This window comes from Oncorhynchus nerka, linkage group LG9b (assembly GCF_034236695.1).
Source record: "Oncorhynchus nerka isolate Pitt River linkage group LG9b, Oner_Uvic_2.0, whole genome shotgun sequence".
NCBI lineage: Eukaryota > Metazoa > Chordata > Actinopteri > Salmoniformes > Salmonidae > Oncorhynchus > Oncorhynchus nerka.
Genome location: NC_088424.1, coordinates 6415472 through 6439068, shown reverse-complemented (window position 1 = coordinate 6439068; position 23597 = coordinate 6415472). Strand labels below are relative to the sequence as shown.

The 23597-nt window shown below is 44.2% G+C and overlaps 1 protein-coding gene across 2 annotated transcripts in view; it reads left to right on the top strand.

The window, feature by feature from the left end:
- Positions 1-23597, top strand: part of LOC115114193 (artemin-like) — a 41091-nt gene that overhangs the window by 8005 nt on the left and 9489 nt on the right. The window contains exon 1 of one of the 2 annotated variants that reach the window (XM_029642253.2): positions 12800-17913. The exons of the other annotated variant lie outside the window; for it this stretch is intronic. Coding sequence (XP_029498113.2) covers positions 17823-17913 — 91 coding nt within the window. The 5' untranslated portion in view covers positions 12800-17822. Of the gene's footprint in view, positions 1-12799; positions 17914-23597 lie in introns of those variants that run through there. 2 annotated transcript variants of the gene reach the window in all.

Here is a 23597-nt window from a genome sequence, read left to right as displayed (position 1 = left end):
GTTTTGAGAATGACACAAATATTAATTTTCACAAAGTCTGCTGCCTCAGTTTGTCTGATTGCAATATGCATATACTCCAGAATGTTTTGAAGAATGATCAGATGAATTGCAATTAATTGCAAAGTCCCTCTTTGCCATGCAAATGAACTGAATCCCCCAAAAAACCTTTCCGCTGCATTTCAGCCCTGCAAACTTTGTGGAAGTTAATATTTGTGTCATTCTCAAAACTTTAGGCCACGACTGTAGTGGCCCAGAGGGACCCATCCAAACCAGGACACCGACTGTTGTAAGGATACTCTTAAGATGCGCGCACACACAAATTATCTGGCACACATACATTGCCTAGTGAAAGTCAACCCACCTCTTGCACAGTCTTCACATTTTGCTGCCTTACAATTCAATCTAAAAAGGGATTAAATCCGATCGTACCGATCTACACAACCTACTCCACATTTACAGAGTGAAAAATTATCTTGATTGCATGTCTTCACACCCCAGAGTTTACACTTGGTGGAAGCACCTTACAGCTGTGAATCATTTTTAATGAGATTATACAAACTTTGCACAACTCTTAGGGCAACATACAGTGCCCTCTGTAATTATTGGGACAGTGAATAATTGTTTTTCTTCTTTTGCCACTATACTCAAAGTTTGGGGATTTAAAATCAAACAATGACTGAAGTTAAAGTGCAGACTGTCAGCTTTAATTTGAGGGTATTTTCATCCATATTGGGTGAACTGTTTAGAATTTACTGTACTTTTTGTACATAGTCCCCCCCCCCCTCCCCCCATTTTAGGGGAGCAAAAGTATTGGGACAAATTCACTTGTGTATTAAAGTAGTAAAATGTCCCACGTTCATAGCACGCAATGACTACATCAAGCTTGTGACTACAAATTTGTTGGAAGCCTTTTCTCTGTTTTGGTTGAGTTTTAGATTATTTTGTGCCCCATAGATATGAATGGTAAATAATGTTTTGTGCCTTTTTGGAGTCATGTTTATTGTAAATAAGAATATAATGTTTCTAAACACTTCAACATTAATGTGGATGCTACAATGATTATGGAAACTCCTGAATGAATTGGGAATAATAAGTGAGAAAGTTAGACAAATATCCGTAATCATGGTAGCATCCATTAATTAATGTAGACGTGTTTAGAAATATTCTATTCTTATTTCTTGTAGTCATTGCGTGGAATATGGGACCAAATATTACACTTTTGACTACTTTAATATACAAATGAATTTGTCCCGATACTGTTGGTCCCATGAAATAGGGGGCGAGGGGAACAGTACAAAAATGTAATTTCTAAATGGTTAAACCGATATGGATGAAAATACCCTCAAATTAAAGCTGACCATCTACATTTTAACCTCATAGTCATTGTTTGATTTCAAATCCAAACTTTTGTAGTATTGAGCCGAAAGAAGAAACTTTTTTTTGTCAAAATTGCACAAACTCAGTGAATTTGGTTGGGAATCATTAGTCAGGTTTCCATTGACCCAGCTTTATTCGACAAAAGCGACGTCGCAGAATCATTGCATCATGTAATGGAAACGGCAGTTATAGGGGACATTTTCTAAAGATCAACAAAAATGTTATCTGGTCGAAGGGTGGATTTTACTTTTGTAAAACTTCACTGCAAAAAATTATGGAAATTGTTTTTCAAATAAATGATTGCCAAATAATTTTCAAGGTACTCGAGGAGGCACGTCATCACGTAACTAAAGCTCCACGCCACATTATTTGCTAATTCTACTGCCTGAGAACTTTTTGGCACATGAGAATTATTAGTGAAAGAGAGCGACCCCGGCTCTACGTATTTTACTGGTTTGTTACTCACTGACCCTGCCCCCGGTTAAAGGGGAATAAAGTAGCCCAAGAGTTAAAACACAAGGAAGAGGAACATGGGGATGGAAAGTGGGAGAGGTAGTGGAATGATAGTGGTTCTGGAACAGAGGTAATGAATACACTGTTCATAATACACTGCTTAAAAAAATAAAGGATGGCACATCAATGCGAGCTGTGGCAAGAAGGTTTGCTGTGTCTGTCAGCGTAGTGTCCAGAGCATGGAGGCGCTACAAGGAGACAGGCCAGTACATCAGGAGACGTGGAGAAGGCCGTAGGAAGGCAACAACCCAGCAGCAGGACCGCTACCTCCGCCTTTGCGCAAGGAGGAGCAGGGGGAGCACTGCCAGAGCCCTGCAAAATGACCTCCAGCAGGCCACAAATGTGCATGTGTCTGCTCAAACGGTCACTAACAGACTCCATGAGGGTGGTATGAGTGCCCGATGTCCACAAGTGGGGGTTGTGCTACAGCCCAACACCGTGCAGGATGTTTGGCATTTGCCAGAGAACACCAAGATTGGCAAATTCGCCACTGGCGCCCTGTGCTCTTCACAGATGAAAGCAGGTTCACACTGAGCACATGTGACAGACGTGACAGAGTCTGGAGACGCTGTGGAGAACATTCTGCTGCCTGCAACATCCTCCAGCATGACCGGTTTGGCGGTGGGTCAGTCATGGTGTGGGGTGGCATTTCTTTGGCAGGCCACACAGCCCTCCATGTGCTCGCCAGAGGTAGCCTGACTGCCATTAGGTACCGAGATGAGATCCTCAGACCCCTTGTGAGACCATATGCTGGTGCGGTTGGCCCTGGGTTCCTCCTAATGCAAGACAATGCTAGACCTCATGTGGCTGGAGTGTGTCAGCAGTTCCTGCAAGAGGAAGGCATTGATGCTATGGACTGGCCCGCCCATTCCCCAGACCTGAATCCAATTGAGCACATCTGGGACATCATGTCTCGCTCCATCCACCAACGCCACGTTGCACCACAGACTGTCCAGGAGTCGGCGGACGCTTTAGTCCAGGTCTGGGAGGAGATCCCTCAGGAGACCATCCGCCACCTCATCAGGAGCATGCCCAGGCGTTGAAGGGAGGTCATACAGGCACGTGGAGGCCACACACACTACTGAGCCTCATTTTTGACTTGTTTTAAGGACATTACATCAAAGTTGGATCAGCCTGTAGTGTGGTTTTCCACTTTAATTTTGAGTGTGACTCCAAATCTAGACCTCCATGGGTTGATAAATTTCTATTGATAATTTTTGTGATTTTGTTGTCAGCACATTCAACTATGTAAAGAAAAAAGTATTTAATAAGAATATTTCATTCATTCAGATCTAGGATGTGTTATTTTAGTGTTCCCTTTATTTTCTTGAGCAGTGTACTGTAACTGATAGCACAGGTAGTGCAACAAAGCAATTGAGAGCATCCTGTCGGGCTGTATCATCGTCTGGTAGGGCATCACAAACTACCTGCCCTCCAGGACACCTATAGCATCCGATGTCACAGGAAGGCCATAATGATCAAGGACAACAACCTATCATCCAGAAGGGGAGGTCTGTACAGGTGCATCAAAGCTGAGATCGAGACAGAAGCTGCACGCACATCATCCCACAAGTCCGGAGATGTGAGTCCAGTTGTTGATGGGCAGAGACAGAGATGTTGCTCTCTGTCACTGCTTGAGGGAGACTGCAAGTATTGTGTGACGTGCAGAGTCAAGAGGATGTGCAGATGTCCGGCCCCCTAGTAACCTCCTTAGCAACCTATCAGGGCACAGTTCAAACAGGTCAGAGAGTTTGAGAGGCAGGTTTATGGTACCCCCTAGACTCTCAGTCGCCAGTGGTCATAGGGGATGGGGAGTGCAGTGTGCAGCTCAGTTGTGAGGTGCTAATAATAGTCACTGGCAGGGACTTTGTAATAGCCACCCCTAAATATGAGCAGCATATTAACAAAATAAGGAATTCCCTGCTGGAATGTCAGTCTAGAGCCCACTAGGTCCAAGGCAGGTCCGGCCAACCCATCAGAGGCGGGCAAGGAGAAGCCAGGTTCAGAGTGCTGAGGGCATCCATAGGGTGCCGAGGGGTGGCTCCCCCACAGAGGTGGGCCAGACCCCCAGGAGGGCCCCCGTGTCCAGGGCCGGGGAGGAGAGCAGGCCCAGAAGCAGCTGCTCCCCAACTGAGGCAGGCCAGGCCCCAGCAGCGGAGAGCAGGTGTGGGCGTTGTTTCCCCCACAGAGGTGGGCCAGACCCCTAGGAGGGCCCCCGTGTCCAGGGCCGGGGAGGAGAGCAGGCCCAGAAGCAGCTGCTCCCCAACTGAGGCAGGCCAGGCCCCAGCAGCGGAGAGCAGGTGTGGGCGTTGTTTCCCCCACAGAGGCGGGCTGTGCCACAACAGAGGAGAGCAGGTATGGCGGTGGCGGTTCCCCAACTGAGCCAGGTAAGTCTCTGGTGCAGGAACCAGAGGAGGGCCTAGGGCAGGCCCCGGAGCAGGCCCAAATGGTAGACCCAGGGCAAGGACCTGATCAGGACAGTGCTGGTGAGTCCAGGGCAGATAGTGGATTAGTTCGGACCCCAGGGACAGGAATAGGTAGTGCTTCTGGAACACGACACTGGGGGCGAAGTCTGGGTGGTCAGCCCCAGTCCCATCGGGGTTGAGTCAAGCAGCAGCAGGACCAGGATTGAATCTGGGTCAAGTGGTGCATGCTGGGTAGGGGCCATCCTGGACACCCCGAACGGGACCCAGGGCTGTGTCAGGTGAAGCGGTACTGTCAGTGGCTGTTGACAGTGGTGTGGCTGGGTTCCCCCATGGGCCCAGGTCACCCCTGGACCGGTCATCGGAGGTAGCAGCAGACCGGTACGGTGCTGCTGGAGGATCCCCTAGTGCAGTGACAGGCAGAGAGTCAGAGGCAGACACGGCCTCTGTCGCTGGCGACAGCTCGCCAGGTAGCCCTGGCTGGTGATGATCTGGTGGCCCCAGAATCTCCAGCAGTGGAGGGGGGATGGGTTATTACATCTGGTGTGGGCTCAGTCTCCGTAGCAGGCAACTTTTGGGGACCAGCAAGGGCTTTAGGACATGACGTGTCCCTGCCCGGTCTCAGTCACAGCCATGCCTGACAACGGTGCCAGGGATGGAGAGGCATTATAGTCACACCCGATAGTCAGTCACACCTGGCAACGGTTCCTGGATCGAAAACACATTCTTGCTGCTGTCCTCCATATGACTGGCTGATGTTCTCCACTGCAACCTGTTGGCGAGTGCTCCGCTGACAGGAAGAATCCCGGGATCTGGTCTTCTGTTGCATAATGCGAAGAACACTATATTCTGCTCAATACGGGCAAAACGTGCTTCCTGTGATATTTGCAGCATTGTCCACGGCGCTGCAACTTCCCAACGTAGAATAATAATCCACACGCTGGGTTGTTGGGGATGCGACCCCACCTGGTCCTGAGTAGTATCCCACAGGTGGAGGAGACGAGCCATAGGGTCCATGCTGCACCGTCGGCAGGTGTGGGGCTCCCATAGACTACACAGAGGGGGTATAATACACATGGTCGTAGTTCACTGGATACCCCAGAGCCATACTCCATTGGACTACAGGTTGGCTGTGTGGAAAATACCCTGTGTGGTCTCTGGGCCGCCATATTGTGGCGGTGTCAGCAAAGTCACAAATCCGTCTCTAACGACCATAAAAGAGAGCGACCCGGATCTACGTATTTTACTGGTTTGTGACGGGTTAGAGGGGAATAAAGCATGTCAAGAGTTAACACAAACAGGAACTTGATTTAAACACTGAGGAAGATTCACATGGGGATGAAAAGTGGGAGAGGTTATAAAATGGTAGTGCTTCTGAAACAGGAGAGACAGAGGTAATGAACACACTGTACACAATACTATAACTGATAGCACAAGTAGAGCAACAAGACTATTAGAAAGGGAAGGACTGTATGAAAATGTATATGCTACCTGCACATATGACTATACAGCTATCCACAAAGACGGCATACAGCAATAGTAACAACTAGCTATTAAGAACAATACATGTCACACAACTCACTTTGGGCACGCACACATTCCACAAGTCTAGAGATATGAGTGAGTCCATTTGTTGATGGGCAGAGACAGAGATATTGGTCTTTGCCACTGCTTGAGGGTGACTGCAAGTATTGTGTGACGTGGAGTCAAGAGGATGGGCAGATGTCCGGGCCCCTAGAAACCTAGGAGGGCACAGGTCAGACAGGTCAAAGAGCGTTTGAGAAGCAGGTTTATGGTACCCCCTAGACTCTCAGTCTCCGGTTGTGGGGGATGGGGAGTGGAGTATGCAGCTAGCTCATTGTTGTGAGGTGCTAATAATAGTCACCGGCAGGGAATTTTTTATAATTAGAATATGGCAAATATTAATAAGTTATTGCATTCTATCTATGTTGGATTTCACGGGCTACATGAAACAGATAGGTGGGAGGAAATTTAGTCTGTCGCCAATTTATTAATGCGCAATTTGCCTAAGTGGGTAATGGAACAGTAGCGGTGCGTGGGTAAAATCACTAGGGAAGCTTAATCCCCCCAAAAAAGCCATATTACTACCTATGTGTTGTGATTATTGCGTTGTTTTCTATATGACCTGTTAGTTCATATGCCTTGCGACTGTGATATATAGGCCGAGACAATAAGAATACACAGTGGCAGAATAAATTCAACCACACTTTTATTTCATCACAAAACCGGAGAGCAACATCTGTCCGGTGAAGTCCACAAATCATATTGCATGTAACAAACAGTTAACATGACCTACATCATGGTCAAGCAAGTTAATGTTTCCCACATTTTCAGGCAACTTAAAGATTTAGAACCACGGAGAGTTACCCCAAGTTGCAAAGAAAACAGGAGCTGCCGCCACTATTCCAGCACCATTTAAAATTCAACATTTCAACATCATCTATCTAATCACCTATGCTTAGTCTAATATAGTAACAACTAAAAGATACGAAAAATAATTTTGCCCAACAACGTAAGCTAAATAGAATGTGGCTGTCCATGGTTATGATTTGTGTGTGTGCGTGTGTGTGTGTGTGTGTGTGTGTGTGTGTGCAAGTAGAGAAAACATATTGACTCACCCTACTTGTAGAGAAATGCCAATGCCATCGATGCTCTCAGGCCAGGGGCACAATGTATGAATTTATGGTTGGATCAGAATCGGCATTATAATCGGACTTGTGGTTTTACCTAATTTGGCCAGTATGGCAAATTAAATAAAACCACAAGTCCAAATCCCCATCTCCATCAATGGCTAATTTAGGAAAGGGATTATTTTAGCTTGCTAGCCACTGGAGGAAAACAACACAACACAATTTTTTTTCTGTCAATAATGACGGTTAATAATGACATTTGGTCTGAAGCCAAATTCAAACTGGCTTCCAGTTTGGGGGGTGTGCCATTCACAGCTGAGCTCGCTCAGTTTAGCTCAATGCTAATTTGGCTATTATTATTTATTCATTTTTATCAAGGGAGGCCAAATTATCGCTGGCTTCCCTTGCATTCAATGCTATGGGCGGCAAAGATGTCATACTCTTTCTGACCAGGCTATACATACTGAGACAGAGGCGCTGTTTCGTTCGCTCTGATGCTTACTCCAGTGAGATACGTTCAACCTCTTGCGAATTGAAGGACATTTATGAAACACAGAGAAGAGAGGAAAGCTAAATTCTTATATTTTTTCTTGGTACATTTTTTGAGGAAGGCAGGCTTCCCTTGGCATCCATGAATACACAACACAACACTGTAATGGAAACACTTCAGCCACTTTTATTCGACACTGCAGGATTTATCTAAACATTTTTTTGTGATGTCATTACGTCCAGCTGTTTTTATTGACACAATAAATGGTTAAACATTTTTTATTTAACTAGGCAAGTCAGTTAGAAACAAATTCTTATTTACAATGACGGCCTACCGGAGAACAGTGGGTTAAATATCTTGTTCAGAAAGACAGATGTTTATCTTGTCAGCTCGGGGATTCGATCCAGTAATCTTTCAGTTACTGGCCCAACACTCTAACCACCTGCCGCCCCAGGTTAAATGTAAACGCACTGTAGCAGGCAATGTGAAGTCTCTACTTTCTGAAGGCAAAGCCTGCCCAAGGTGCTTTCCCCTAGTATTTATTCTGTAGACTTTCACTAGGTACTGATCTATGCAAACGGAAGTGGGAGCGAGTGAGAGAAATTACTTCTGCACAGCTGCTGGTGCTGTAAGCGAATTTCGAGTGGGGGACGCTGGAGCATTTTAAAAGGCCAGTGGGGGTGTTCCATCCTGCCGTTGAAAGGGTGCCAGCAACACCGGGCCCATTACACGCGGCTGGCCACTAACACGCCGCTCTCACGGCTCTGTTGGCTCTGAGTCAACAGATTTTACTATCACCACGGCTCGCCCCAACCACGCTCTGCCTCCCGGGTGGCGAATACGTGCGGCCTGCGGCCCTTCAGCGGACTCCCCTTTTATTCCCGGCGACAGGTTCTGCACTCCGCCTCCTCTCCGTGGGCTTGGAATGGGAAGGGTGTGCCCCCTGGGCCGAAACCTAAACTCCTCGTAAATGTCGAGGACGTGTGAAAGGGAAAGAAGGCACGCACACACAGACAGGAGAACAACATCCGCCTTTCACTCTGTTTACTTTGGAGAGGGTAAAATGAGACAATGGAGAACACCCTCTCTGTCCTCGTTTTCTCACTCTCTGACCCGCGCTGTCCCTCTTTTTACCCATCCCTCTAGTCATTCCATGGCATTTGGGGGACATAATCGATAATCGGTGTCAGGTTTATGGCTTTTTTTAATACTGGATCGATAATGTCATAAACGATCTTCAGAAAACGTTTATATATATATACGCTATTCAAAAGTTTGGGGTCACTTAGAAATGTCCTTGTTTTTTATAGAAAAGCACATTTTTCTGTCCATTTAAAATAGCATCAAATTGATCAGAAATACAGTGTAGACATTGCTAATGTTGTAAATGGTTACTGCAGCTAGATTTGTAATGGAATATCTACATAGGTGTACAGAGGCCCATTATCAGCAACCATCACTCCTGTGTTCCAATGGCACGTTGTGTTAGCTAATCCACAAATGCTGGAGCATCAGGCTCAAAATGACCAGAAACAAAGAACTTTCTTCTGAAAACCATCAGTCTATTCTTGTACTGTGAAATGAAGGCTATTCCATGCAAGAAACTGAAGGTCTCGTAAAACACTGTGTACTACTCCCTTCACAGAACAGCGCAAACTGGCTCTAACCAGAATAGAAAGAGGAGTGGGAGGCCCCGTGCACAACTGAGCAAGAGGAAAAGTACATTAGAGTGTCTAGTATGAGAAACAGACGCCTCACAAGTCCTCAACTGGAAGCTTCATTAAATAGAACCCGCAAAACTTCAACAGTGAAGAGGTGACTCCGGGATGTTGGCCTTCTATGTCTAATGTCCATTGCTCGTGTTTCTTGGCCCAAGCAAGTCTCTTCTTATTATTATTGGTGTCCTTTAGTAGTGGTTTCTTTGCAGAAATTTGACCATGAATGCCTGATTCGCACAGTCTCCTCTGAACAGTTGATGTTGAGATGTCTGTTACTTGAAATCCGTGAAGCATTTATTTGGGCTGCAGTTTCTGAGGCTGGTAATGAACTTATCCTCTGCAGCAGAGGTAACTCTGTGTCTTCCATTCCTGTGGCGGTCCTCATGAGACCCAGTTTTATCATAGCGCTTGATGTTTTTTTGCGACTGCACTTGAAGAAATGTTCAAAGTTCTTAACATTTTCCATATTGACTAACCTTCATGTCTTAAAGTAATGATGGACTGTTGTTTCTCTTTGCTTTTTTGAGCTGTTCTTGCCATAATATGGACTTGGTCTTTTACCAAATAGGGCTATCTTCTGTATACCAACCCTACCTTGTCACAGCACAACTGATTGGCTCAAACGCATTAAGAAGGAAATAAATTCCACAAATTAACTTTTAACAAGGCACAACTGTTAATTGAAATGCACTCCAGGTGACTACCTCGTGAAGCTAGTTGAGAGAAATCCAAGAGTGTGCAAAGCTGTCATCAAGGCAAAGGGTGGCTATTTGATGAATCTCAAATATAATATATATATAGATCTGTTTAACACTTTTTTGGTTACTACATGATTCCATATGTGTTATTTCATAGTTTTGATGTCTTCACTAGTATTCTACAATTTAGAAAAAAGTACAAATTAAGAAAAACCTTTGAGTCGGTGTTCTAAAACTTTTGACCAGTAGTGTATATGTCAGTAAGCGTCGGCAAAAAGCATAATTAAATTGTTGCCAGCAGCACAGCTAGTCACCAACGCTCTGGATAACATGAAAACAGCCTAAAATGGTCAGAGTGAGATGTTCTGTCATTGTTTCTGGAAGTAGCTAGCAAGCTAGCTAACGTTAGCCAGTTAGCTTGGGTGCTTGACTGCCGTTGTGAGGTCAGTACGCTCAGATCAACCCTTCTCCTGGGCCAGAGCGTCCAGTGTGTGCTCTGAACACTCTGAGAGCTAAACGCTCTGAATTTACAAACGGACAATCTGACAACGCTCTGAATTTACGAACTTCCAGAGCGCACTCTGGCACTCCAGAGTGCATTTTATGAGCACACCCTCAAATGGCAACAACAGGAACCCTTCAGAAGCAGATAGATTAACATCTGGAATAGCAGCCTTCTGGTATCATCTGTCATTACTGGAACATTCTCTAATTACAATTGCGGTGGTTAAAGTGCAACCAAGGCTTATAAACAATTTAACAGGCTTATGGGGAAAACAAAAATAAACACTAAGTGACAAACCCCTTGACTTTTTCCTCATTGAATTTAAAATGGATTAAATTGAGATGTGACACACTCCATAATGTCAAAGTGGAATTAAAAAGTAAAATCTTTATTTAACTCTGCAAGTAAGTTCTTATTTACATTCTTATTCTTATTTACAATGACAGCCTACCGGGGAACAGTGGGTTAACTGCCTTGTTCAGGGGTAGAACAACAGATTTTTACCTTGTCAGCTTGGGGATTTGATCCAGCCATCTTTTGGTTACTGGCCCAACGCTCTAACCACTAAGCTACCTGCCACCCCAAAATGTTACAAGCCAAAATATGTTCAGGAGTAAAAATGTGCTTAACAAGTCACATAATAAATTGCACGGACTCACTTTGTGTGCAATAATAGTGTTTAACATGATTTTTAAATGACTACCCCATCTTTGTACCTCACACATACAATTATATGTAAGGTCCCTCAGTCGAGCAGTGAATTTCAAGCACAGATTTAACCACAAAGACCAGGGAGGTTTTCTAGTGGTCCACAAAAAAGGAACCTATTGGTATAAAACAAAAAAATAGATATTGAATATACCTTTGAGCATGGTGCAGTTAATTACACTTTGGATGGTGTATCAATCCACCCAGTCACTATAGATACAGGCTCCCTTCTTAACTCAGTTGCCGGAGAGGAAGGAAACCACTCAGAGATTTCACCATGAGGCCAATGGGGATTTTAAAACAGTTACAGAGTTGAATGACTGTGATAAGAGATAACGTACAGTAGGATGGATCAACAATATTGTAGTTACTCAACAATACTAACATAAATGACAGTGAAAATAAGGAAACTTGTACATAATACACATATTCCAAAACATGCATCATGTTTGCAATAAGGCACTAAAGTAAAACAATGTGGCAAAGACATTCACTTTTTGTCCTGAATACAAAGTGTTGTGTTGGATTTGCCCCAAGCCTAACACATTACTGAGCACCGCTCTTCATATTTTTTGCATCGTGTTATAGTTATGTTTGTCATCGGCAAGGACTAGAGAGATGTTTAGGATAAAAAATAAATAGATCTAAGCACAGGCAAAATCCTAGAGGAAAACCTAATTCAGTCTGCTTTCCAACAGACACTGGGAGACAAATTCACCGTTCAGCAGGACAATTACCACAAGGCCAAATCAATATTCACTACTTACCCAGATAACATTGAATGTTCTTGAGTGGCCTAGTTCAAATCAAATCAAATCAAATGTATTTATATAGCCCTTCGTACATCAGCTGATATCTCAAAGTGCTGTACAGAAACCCAGCCTAAAACCCCAAACAGCAAACAATGCAGGTGTAAAAGCACGGTGGCTAGGAAAAACTCCCTAGAAAGGCCAAAACCTAGGAAGAAACCTAGAGAGGAACCAGGCTATGTGGGGTGGCCAGTCCTCTTCTGGCTGTGCCGGGTAGAGATTATAACAGAACATGACCAAGATGTTCAAATGTTCATAAATGACCAGCATGGTTGAATAATAGTAAGGCAGAACAGTTGAAACTGGAGCAGCAGCATGGCCAGGTGGACTGGGGACAGCAAGGAGTCATCATGTCAGGTAGTCCTGGGACATGGTCCTAGGGCCCAGGCCAGTTGAAACTGGAGCAGCAGCATGGCCAGGTGGACTGGGGACAGCAAGGAGTCATCATGTCAGGTAGTCCTGGGGCATGGTCCTAGGGCTCAGGTCCTCCGAGAGAGAAAAGAAAGAGAGAAGGAGAGAATTAGAGAACGCACACTTAGATTCACACAGGACACCGAATAGGACAGGAGAAGTACTCCAGATATAACAAACTGACCCTAGCCCCCGACACATAAACTAATGCAGCATAAATACTGGAGGCTGAGACAGGAGGGGTCAGGAGACACTGTGGCCCCATCCGAGGACACCCCGGACAGGGCCAAACAGGAAGGATATAACCCCACCCACTTTGCCAAAGCACAGCCCCCACACCACTAGAGGGATATCTTCAACCACCAACTTACCATCCTGAGACAAGGCCGAGTATAGCCCACAAAGATCTCCGCCACGGCACAACCCAAGGGGGGGGCGCCAACCCAGACAGGCCGACCACAACAGTGAATCAACCCACCCAGGTGACGCACCCCCAGGGACGGCATGAGAGAGCCCCAGTAAGCCAGTGACTCAGCCCCCGTAACAGGGTAGAGGCAGAGAATCCCAGTGGAAAGAGGGGAATCGGCCAGGCAGAGACAGCAAGGGCGGTTCGTTGCTCCAGAGCCTTTCCGTTCACCTTCCCACTCCTGGGCCAGACTACACTCAATCATATGACCCACTGAAGAGATGAGTCTTCAGTAAAGACTTTACTTTTTTTACTTTAAATTGGCTTGAAAATCTATGGCAAGACTTGAAAATGGCTGTCTAGCAATGATCAACAACCAACTTGACAGAATAATGGGCAGATATTGTACAATGTAGGTGTGCAAAGCTCTTAGAGATTTACCCAGAAAGACTCACAGCCGTAATCACTGCCAAAGGTGATTCTAACATGTATTGACACAAGGGGTTGAATACTTATCTAATCAAGATATATTCATATTTTCCATACATTTCTTAAGAATGTTCAAATGTTTTTATTCACTTTGACATTACAGAGTATTTTGTGTAGATTGTTGACAGAAATTACCATTTAAATCCATTTTAATCCACTTTGTAACACAACAAAATGTGGAATAGGTTAAGGGTTGGGAATACTTTCTGAAGCTGTATTTGTTGACTGTTTGCATAAACACTGCCATAACAAGCCTTGAGAGACCATTCATGAAATGAAAATCCCCAAAATATTTTCTGGGAAATGTTCAATTCATGATTTATTTCATAAATTGACAAGCGCTAAAATGGCATTCACCTAAATTTGGACTGTCTTAGTAAAAAATATATAACGTCATTTAGCAGACTCTCTATCCATAGCGATTTACAGTCATGCATGCATACATTTTATTTAGGGGTGGTCCCGGGAAGCAAACCCACTCTATCCTGGTGGACTTTATATTACCTTGTCCTTCAACCTAGATTTGATGGAGGTCCACTCTTGTAAAGAGAAAAGAGAAAAATAAACTTGCACATGACAGTTGGACAAGACCCAAGGAGGAAAGACACCTTGGGATAGACGAGGGTGGGGGCAGTGAACGGACCTGTGCACTAGATGAAACTGGAGAAACCCAAAGGGAACCGAACTCTCTTAAAAACTGTCCCTCACATCTGGAGGGTGCACCATACTCCTACCCCCCTCCAACCTTCTCATAATCCCCCCACCCCATCCGGGACTGGGACAGCCCTCTATCCTGTCTAGAAACAGGGCTGGCCACGGTCAGGTCCAAGGGCCCAGACGTCCATCTGGTAACCGTGGAAACTGCTCTGGACAGCCGCCTGCTGAGCAGTACAGGTACTTGAGAACTCTGCGTCTGCTAAGAAACATTTGGGTAATAATAAAGTGTCCTGTGTTTGCTGGACTGGAGCGAGAAGCCCTATTAACAGGACAATGGCTTTGCCTTGCAGCTGGCCGGTGACTTGCTGGCATAACTACATAACTAACTATTAAGTCATTCAGCTTTTCATCTCGGGCATCTGTTTTAGGTGACTATCTAAGACATTTAATGAAAAGTGTGATGAGGAAATGAGTTTGAAAGTATAAGTAGGCTATGGAAAAAGGCATGTTATACTATATGTGAAGTAGCCTGTCAGATTAAGTGTAGTACAAAGTACGGATTTGTCATTGCAGGTTGAGTCAGTATGTCATATTCATAAGAGGTAAGAAGTAATGTCTGTTTGTATTACACTTTGTATTGTTCCGCAGCCAATTCAGTTGCAGGTAAAAGGTTGGCAGTCATTTAACTTGTCATTTATCCAAAACCTTAGTTGACTACATTTCTCTGACTCGGCTATTCCTGGGAGCACTGGAGGACCCAGGGCTCAGAGTTACTGGCAGAGATTTCACCTATTGACGTTACCGCCTTGTGGGAATGGGAGGAGCAAGGTGACACAGCATATTACGTGAGGTGACATGCAGCATATTATGCCCAAAGTAGTGTTCAGAGTGTGTGTGTGTGTGTGTGTGTGTGTGTGTGTTCTTTGTGCCTGAGAGTTTGTTGTCCTTGTGCGCATGGGCTTAACTGTGGGTATACACAAAGCTGTGCTGTGAAGTCGCACACAATGCCGTACAAGTTCATTACCATCTGTCAAAGTGATGGCTTGGTACCCAGGACCGCAGAGAGGGGACTGCTCTTGTCATAAAGCCATGCATTTCAAAACACATTTTTGGTTATTTAAAGGCCCAGTGCAGTCAAAAACATGTTGTTCCTGTGTTTTATATATATTTCCACACAGGTTGGAATAATACTGTGAAATTGGGATTATGACGATAATGCCCTTTTAGTGTCAGAGCTGTTTGAAAAGACTGCCTGAAGTTTCAGTCTGTTTTGGTGGGATGGAGTTTTGGCCTGCCTGGTGACATCATCAGGCAGTAATTGAGTTAATAGACCAATAAGAAAGAGAGTTCCAAACCTCTCTGCTTATCAAAGCTAGTTTTCCCCTACCCAATCAGACCACTCCCAGACAGTCCTAGCAAAATTCTTGCTTGAGAAATTGCTCTTCGCAAAGAAGCTATTTTGTTTCCTTTTGACCATTTTAATTTAAAACAATCCCAGTAAGGTACTTAATTGTTACTCAGATATAATTTGAGATAAAATGGTTGCATTGGACCTTTAAGTAGCAATGCCGATGGAACTGATGTCATGGCTGTAAAATAAAGTTGTCAGTGAGAAAACATATATGTAGGCAACACTTATTGCCAAAGGCATGTTCAAAGAAAACATTGTCAAGCTCCTCTTCAAAAAGCTTTGAAACTGTCATCCATTCATTTCTGTGTTCTTGTGGTTCATTTCCACTCTTCAGCATTGATGTGTTTTTATGCCTATGGTTTCACATTTCCGTCTCTAACTGTGTGAGGGTCATCCAGAGAAATGTAGTAACCATGTATTGTTTAACCCTCCCCCATCTCCCCTTACCCAGGTTCCCCCTTGCTTGACGGTCCCCCTCTGGCATAGGCACAGAACAGCCCACTTGTTGTTGAACCTGCCATGAGGTGCTGTACACATTCCTGCCTGCCACAGTCAGCTGTGTGTATTGTTACCCAGGTTCTATTTATAGGGGGGCGCGGATCCTCCCCTGCGTTTGTCTCTGCCTTGTGTGTGGTGGAGCGGGGAGCGGGGCGAGCAAGGCGCTGTTTGCCCAGGATTTGTGCTCTGCAGGCCCCACTGTTTGCCCAGGAGGGAGTTCCCCCATTGTGCAGGTGCTGGAGGGCTGGCCTGGTAAGGGGGTGGAAGGTGGGGTGGGGTGCGAGGCTCTGGAGTTGAGGTGCGTGCTGTACGGTGCAACCATAAGCCTGGCCTGAAGTGTGTTAGGCAGGCCCTTTCTGAAGGAATCACCCTCACTGCCTCTGCCCTCAATCCATCCCTCTCGCCATGGGTGACAGTAGACTTGGTGACACAGTCTGTAATGGAGGCCCTGTGTGACTATGTAAACATGGAGTGGAGGTTGCAAACATAAACGAGTGTGTGTGTGTGTCTTGTTAGTTGATGAAGAATGTAAGAAATGCAGTAAAAATTCTCAAGTTTATGGGACTCGGAGCATAAACAACTTGGGAGTCAGTCCGTGGGCGATGTGGCAATTCTTAGAAGAACATGCATCCCCTCAAAATATATGTAGGACTCCTGTTCTTATTTTTTCTCAGAACCTTGTTGTCAATACTGACACACCGACAGGTCTCCAGATCCAAACACAAAAGCAATTAAAATATGACAATTCCAGTGTGCCCTCTCTCCATGAACACAACTGTGTTTTAGCTATGTTGAGGGGCAGGAGAAATCACTGCACTCTCACAGCGTCCGTTCTCTCTGGTTTCACAAGACTTTTGACAGGCAGAGCAGCGTGGTGAATATTTAGCCTCCAGTGCTTGTGTATTGTATGGTGTTTCTGTAGTGTGCGGCAGAATAGACACAAGAGCGGCAAAGGCTGAACATTGGATACATTTTTTTTTGTCCTAGGTGTGTCTGATATTTCCTCAACAAAGATCGATGGAATAGCGTACAATATTTGGAGCTTCGGTAATAGTTGCAAAGTCACCACGTAATGACATGGAGCATGGAGTTGAAATGTTGCAAATGCGTTTATCCTCAGTTGCTGAGAAGTAGATTTTGACGCGCGCAGGGTCTCATCAATAGTCTTTGAACCTGAGGTATACGTGTGAAAAATAACAGGTACCAAAGACAAGAACGGCATCGAGTTCCAAGGTCTGAATGAGAGACACTATAGACAACGTTTCTATAACAAGGACATGCAGTTCTATCCCAAAAAATCGAACGTGTATCTTGGAAATGTTATGTTTTTAAATTGTATTGTGGAATAACCCAGGAATAGCCTAAAGGTTATGAGCGTTCTTGGCGCGTTGTTTACTAATTTCTCAACTCAATGTTTGGAGGCAAGACTGAGCAAGTCCTAAAGGTAAGGGTGAACTTAATATACACGTTATATTGCTTTGTATGTTTAGAAATGGTTTATAATTGTCAATAACAATGCATGATACATAAGATCCTGAGTCTGTCATTTATCATACATGAACCCTCTCTCTCTCTCACACGCACTCACAAACAGCAAATAAAGTGGGTTCATTTAATAACGTTTCTTTGAAATGATAAAGCCTTTGACATTTCTACAGATGTGCCCAACATTAAATAATTAACGGAATGTTCCCACGAGATTTAAGTTAGCCAAAAATGTACTTGCAGTGCCTTTAATTTCAAATTGACAGCGTGCAGCATACATATTTTGGTAATGTGCGTATTTATCTGTACTATTCAACTTTTTACGAAATTAAAATTATATTTATACACATTGTGTTCCTATGCAGGGTGAAACTGAAAGGATTTGGTGGAGAGGAGAAGAGAAAGGCTTGGCCGCATAGAGGGAGGCGCCTTTCGCGCTCTCCTGAAACCAAAGCCTTTGAATTGTTGTTTTTTTGTTCACTTCAGGCAAAGAGGAGATAACCTGAAAATTTGGACGCTTGAAAATGATGTGCATTTAAAGGACATCATTGTGTGGATTTTCACCGCCAAGACATGCTCCACAGCCGACCAGGAGCACGCTGGGGGAAAGGGTCTGACCTCTCCGGCGTGCGCTCAGACTGGATTTATACGCATGGGATAATCGGTAACGCACAATTTTCCTTTGAATTCTACAAAATAATATATATATTTGTTTGAGTAGGAAATAATGAATTTAGACTACATGAGGTATTTAATTAATTTAAAACTGATTTTTGACAAATTGATTAAATTCCTATTCCTTTACTTGCGTGTTATGGTATATTGCTGCTATGAAAGCCACATTCCTTACCTGTCATTAGTCATTACCCTTCTCTTAGTGTTTGCTATGCCAACAATTAAATGGCTGGTTTGATGTCAAAGGCTTTCTTTTCACAGCAGCTGCTTTTGTCATGTAAAACTCTTTTTGATCACACCTGCCACCTGTTCTGGCCTGACTTGTTGAGTCACCAGATTTTTTTTTATGCAGACCTATTGGGAGTATTTTTGTCATAAATGTTTATCTGTTATGCCACAAACTGATTCTGCCTCTGTAAACTGATTGAACACTATCGTCATATTAATAATACAGCCTTTCTAACATTTCTGATTCAAATCAGTCCTAAAAAAAGCTTATTCTGTGTGTAAATTGAACCTGCCCAATGTAGATTGGCTACAGTATAGGTTATCCTTGACATGTTATTGTGCCAATTCCCTGGTAATCTCTTACTCTGAGGAAACAGTGGCAGCTAGGAAGTCTTAGTGTGTGACCCTCTCCAAGGGTGGGCTGCAATCTGAATATCAAAGCATTGTTCACACACGTGCTAATGTTCAGCGTGTACCCCCCCTAAAAGCATGCATACAACCTCACACATACAGGCGTATCCATTTCCCCTGATTTCCATTGCCTCCCAGGTGCTAGAGACATTTTTGGTCATTTAGCAGACACTCTTATCCAGAGCAATTTACAGAAGCAATTAGGATTAAGTGCCTTCCTCACAGCCACACCGACAGATTTTTCACATTGTCAGCTCAGGGATTCGATCCAGTGACCTTTCAGTTACTGGCCCAACCCTCTAACAGCTAGGCTACCTGCAGTATTAGTCTGCCTTCTTAGTTGACTTTATACTCACCTCTAATGGGAAGGCTGATGCAGTGGTGGCTTTAGTCTCAGTGTTTTGTCGGGCACTTACTGGACCTCTAGCATCCCAGTAGCACAGTGTAGATTGGGGAGGTCAGGGAACTGGGCCAAATTGTATACGTTTGAAGATGAATTCCAAACTCAAGGTGGCTCCTACTGTTAGCTACTCTGCAGTCTGTAGGGAAATCAAGTTCCCACAGAATGAAACACGGGCGACGTCAATCCACCAGCATTGATACGAGTTGCAGAAAGCAAACTCGGAATCAGCAAAAGAGCAGAAAGATGATATTGTCCAACCTTCGATAATAAGGGCTCTGCTTTTATACGCAAACAATGTTTGTGCGTGCATGTGTGAAGTGAGGCACTAAATAGCTCCCTTGAGTTGATTTAGGACTGTCCATTTACTCTGCTATTTCACTTCCAGGTAGGTGTGTGTGTGTGTGTGTGTGTGTGTGTGTGTGTGTGTGTGTGAGAGAGAGAGAGAGCATGAGATCTGTGGTACCTGAGGTATCTCACATTCTCCTGTGATCCTTCCACTGGTTCCACTTTCCCGGGTCAAAGGTCATGGAGGTCTGCAGCCCGGTTAGGGATCAGATCAACTGGACACTCTTTTTTTCCCTTTTCCTACAACCTCCCTCTGTGTGGCCTTGCATGGTCTGTTTAAACAAGCTTGTACTTTATGGGAATGAGAGGGTGTTTTTTGGGTCTGGAGGTGTATTTCACTACATGCTCTCATTTCTACTTCACTTTTCTTTCATTGTTGCATCTTAACATCCGTCTGTATTGCCTCTGGGAGGCGGATGGTTCCATATCAACGTTAAATGCATCAACATGTTGTATATTTCTTATTACCTGCAAGTAGCTAAACTCAAGTGTTATCAAAGTTCTACTCCCTCCCCCTAGTGGTAAAGCAAATATTAGATCACTTGAAAATGTACAGGGCCTTCAGAAAGTATTCACACCCATTGACTTTTCCCACATTTTCTTGTGTTACAGCCTGTATTTAAAATGTATTACATTTATATATTTTTTTTTTTTTTTTTGGGGGTCACTGGCCTACACACAATATCCCATAATGTCAAAGTGGAATTATGTTTTTCATTTTTTTAAACAAATGAATTAACAATTAAAAGCTGAAATATCTTGGGTATTTGACCCTTTTGTTATGGCAAGCCTAAATAAGTTCAGTAGTAAAAATGTCCTCATCAAGTCCCATAATAAGTAGCATGGACTCAATCTGTGTGCAAAAATAGTGTTTAGCATGTTTTTTTGAATGACTACCTCATCTCTGTACTCCACTCACACTATTATCTGTAAGGTCCCTCAGTCAAGCAGTCAACCACAAAGACCAGAGAGGTTTTCCAATGCCTCACAAAGAAGGGTTGGTAGATGGGTATAAAGAAAACTGGCATTGAGTATCCATTTGAGCATGGTGAAGTTATTAATTACACCCAGTCACTACAAAGATACAGGCGTCCTTCCTCAATTGCCGGATAGGAAGGAAACTGCTCAGGGGTTTCACCATGAGGCCAATTACAGAGTTTAATGGCTGTGATTGGAGAAAACTGAGGATGGATCAACAACATTGTAGTTACTCCACAATACTAATCCAATACAACACATTACTGAGTACCACTCTCCATATTTTCAAGCATAGTGGTGGCTGTGTCATATTATGGGTATGCTTGTAATCGTTAAGGACTGGGGAGTTTTTCAGGATAAAAAAGAAACTGAATGGAGCTAAGCACAGGCAAAATCCTCGAGGAAAACCTGGTTCAGTGTACTTTCCACCAGACACTGGGAGATAAATTCATATTTCAGCAGGACAATAACCTAAAACACATGGCCAGATCTATACTGCAGTTGCATACCAAGAAGACTTCCATTCAGCCACAAGAGCATTAGTGAGGTTGGGAAATGACGTTGAGCGATTAGGCCCGGCGTTCCAATTAATCCCAAAGGTGATCGACGGGATTGAGGTCAGGGCTCTGTGCAAGCCAGTCAAGTTCTTCCACACCAATCTCGACCAAACCATTTCTGTATGGACCTCACTTTGTGCACGGGGGCATTGTCATGCTGAAACAGAACAAGGCCTTCCCCAAACTGTTGCCACTAAGTTGGAAACACAGAATCGTGTAGAATGTCATTGTATGCTGTAGCGTTGAGATTTCTCTTCACTGGAACAAGAGGCATAGACTGAACCATGAAAAACAGCTCCAGACCATTATTCCTCCTCCACCAAATGTTACAGTTGGCACTATGCATTGGGGCAGATAGCGTTCTCCTGGCATCCACCAAACCCAGATTAGTCCGTCAGCCTGCCAGATGGTGAAGCGTGATTCATCTCTCCAGGGAACGTGTTTCCACTGCTCCAGAGTCCAACGGCGTCAAGCTTTACATCACTCCAGCTGACACTTGGTGCACAAAGCGAGGTCCATACAGAAATGGTTTGGTCAAGTTAGGTGTGGAAGAATTTGCCTGGCTTGCACAGAGCCCTGACCTCAACCCCATCGATCACCTTCGGGATGAATTGGAAACACTTCAGCCGACGCTTGGTATTGTGCATGGTGATCTGAGACTTGTGTGTGGCTGCTTGGCCATGGAAACCCATTTCATGAAGCTCCCGATGAACAGTTATTGTGCTGACATTGTTTCCAGAGGCTGTTTGGATCTCGGTGGGGAGTGTTGCAACTGAAGACAGATGATTTTTACACGCTTCAGCACTCAGCGGACCTGTTTTGTGAGCTTATGTGGCCTACCACTTTGCGGCTGAGCCGTTGTTGCGCCTAGACGTCTTCACTTCACAATAACAGCACTTACAGTTGACCAGGGCAGCTCTAGCAGGCCAGAAATTTGACAAACTGACTTGTTGGAAAGGTGGCATCCTATGACGGTGCCATGTTGAAAGTCACTGAGCTCTTCAGTAAGGCCATTCTACTGCCAATCTTTGGTCTATGGACATTGCAAGGCTGTGTGCGCGATTGTTTTGGACCTGTCAGCAACGGGTGTGGCTGAGATAGCCAAATCCACTAATTTGAAGGGGTGTCCACATACTTTTGCATATATAGTGTATATAGTTCATTTTCAAAACGTTTGCAAACATTTCTAAAAACATGTTTTCACTTCGTCATTATGCAGTATTATGTGTAAATCTGTGAGAAAAATAATCCATTTAATCCATTTTGAATTCAGAATTTCTGTAAGGTCTATACTAAATCCACTTTAATAGAGTTCTATTTAGAAGTCTACACAGGGAAGGTTTGTCTGGCTTGCCTTGTCTGTGAGAGTGTGTAAGTAATGAGAGAGATTGGTTATGCAACCTGGAGTGCCACAGGGCAACCTACCTCAATCTGGAATTGTTTAACGAACTCACTGAGCTACAATACATCTTCTGGGGTAAAGTGAAGGGGGCATGATCTGACCAAAAGGAATTTCGTTTTTTTGTCAACGCTCGCCATTTCTGTCTTACTTTCTTGCAGTTGGGACATACTGCTAAGTATACCAGTATTATACCTGTGTTATTGTACTTAATGTCTATTGCTGATTTGTCGTCGAGCACTTTGGCTCTTCAAGCAGACTTACATTTAGAACAAAGCGATAGTTACCACAGTTCAAAACACTGATGAAACACGTAGCAAAACTCCTGTTTTTATCGCAAGATCTCACTCTTATAAATTTGCTCTTGAATTCGGAAGAATGTTAACTAGCAGTGTTTGCACTGCCGCGTTCGTGGCTGCGAGCACTTTTTTTGATACAATAAGCTGTATTCTTCCGAAATTGCCGGGTCAGCTTCATTCATCATGGTGTCAAGGGCTCCTTTGAACTACCGGGCCAGCAGGTCATTACCAGAGCCCGTCTGGGGTTCAAGACAAGCGGGCGACACGGAAAAACGCTCTGCCGGGCGTTTGTTCATCCAGATGCAGTGACGCATTAATGGCCAGCTTTCCCTGGGTCTGGACCACACTCAACTTAATTAGACGAAATGAGACATGGGATGTTGAGGGAAAGGGGAGAGGAGGTTTGGTGGGGTTGGGGGGGGTCCTCACAAGGATAGTAAAACAAGGACAATTCGGATAATTAGGGACATTTCGCAGGTTCCTAAGTTTAGGGTTGGGGTTACAATAAGGGTTAGGGTTTTGAGGTGAAGGGTTAGGTTTTGGGTTAGGGCTAAGGTTAAGGTCAGGGTTAGGTTAAGGGTTAGGGAAAATATGATTTTGAATGAGAATCAATTTCATTGGTCCCCACAAGGATAGTAAAACAAACATGTTTGTGTTTTAAAAAGAGATGACGACATATTGAGGACAGTTATGTTTTTGCTTTTCATTTTTTGTTGTTGTAGATATCTCTCCATATATTGTCTCCAACATTTCCCTCCTTTCTCGCTCTCCCACTCTTTCCTGCTGATGTGACTCCAGCAGATTGTAGCGCTCACAAAACCTGTCATCTGAAATCCTATCCTCTATCGCTGCCATAACACAACTTAATGTGTTCCCATTTAAGGTGAGGTTCACCCAAGTGTTCTTTTTCTGTGACTCCCTCTTAAACGGCATTAATCAGCTTGGAATTTGGGATCTTATAGGGACTAGGGAGTGTGCTAGCAAGAAACAAAGGCAGAACCGTTACATGCAGTGTCTTGGTCATATGAAGTCGTCGTCCATTATTGGTTGCAC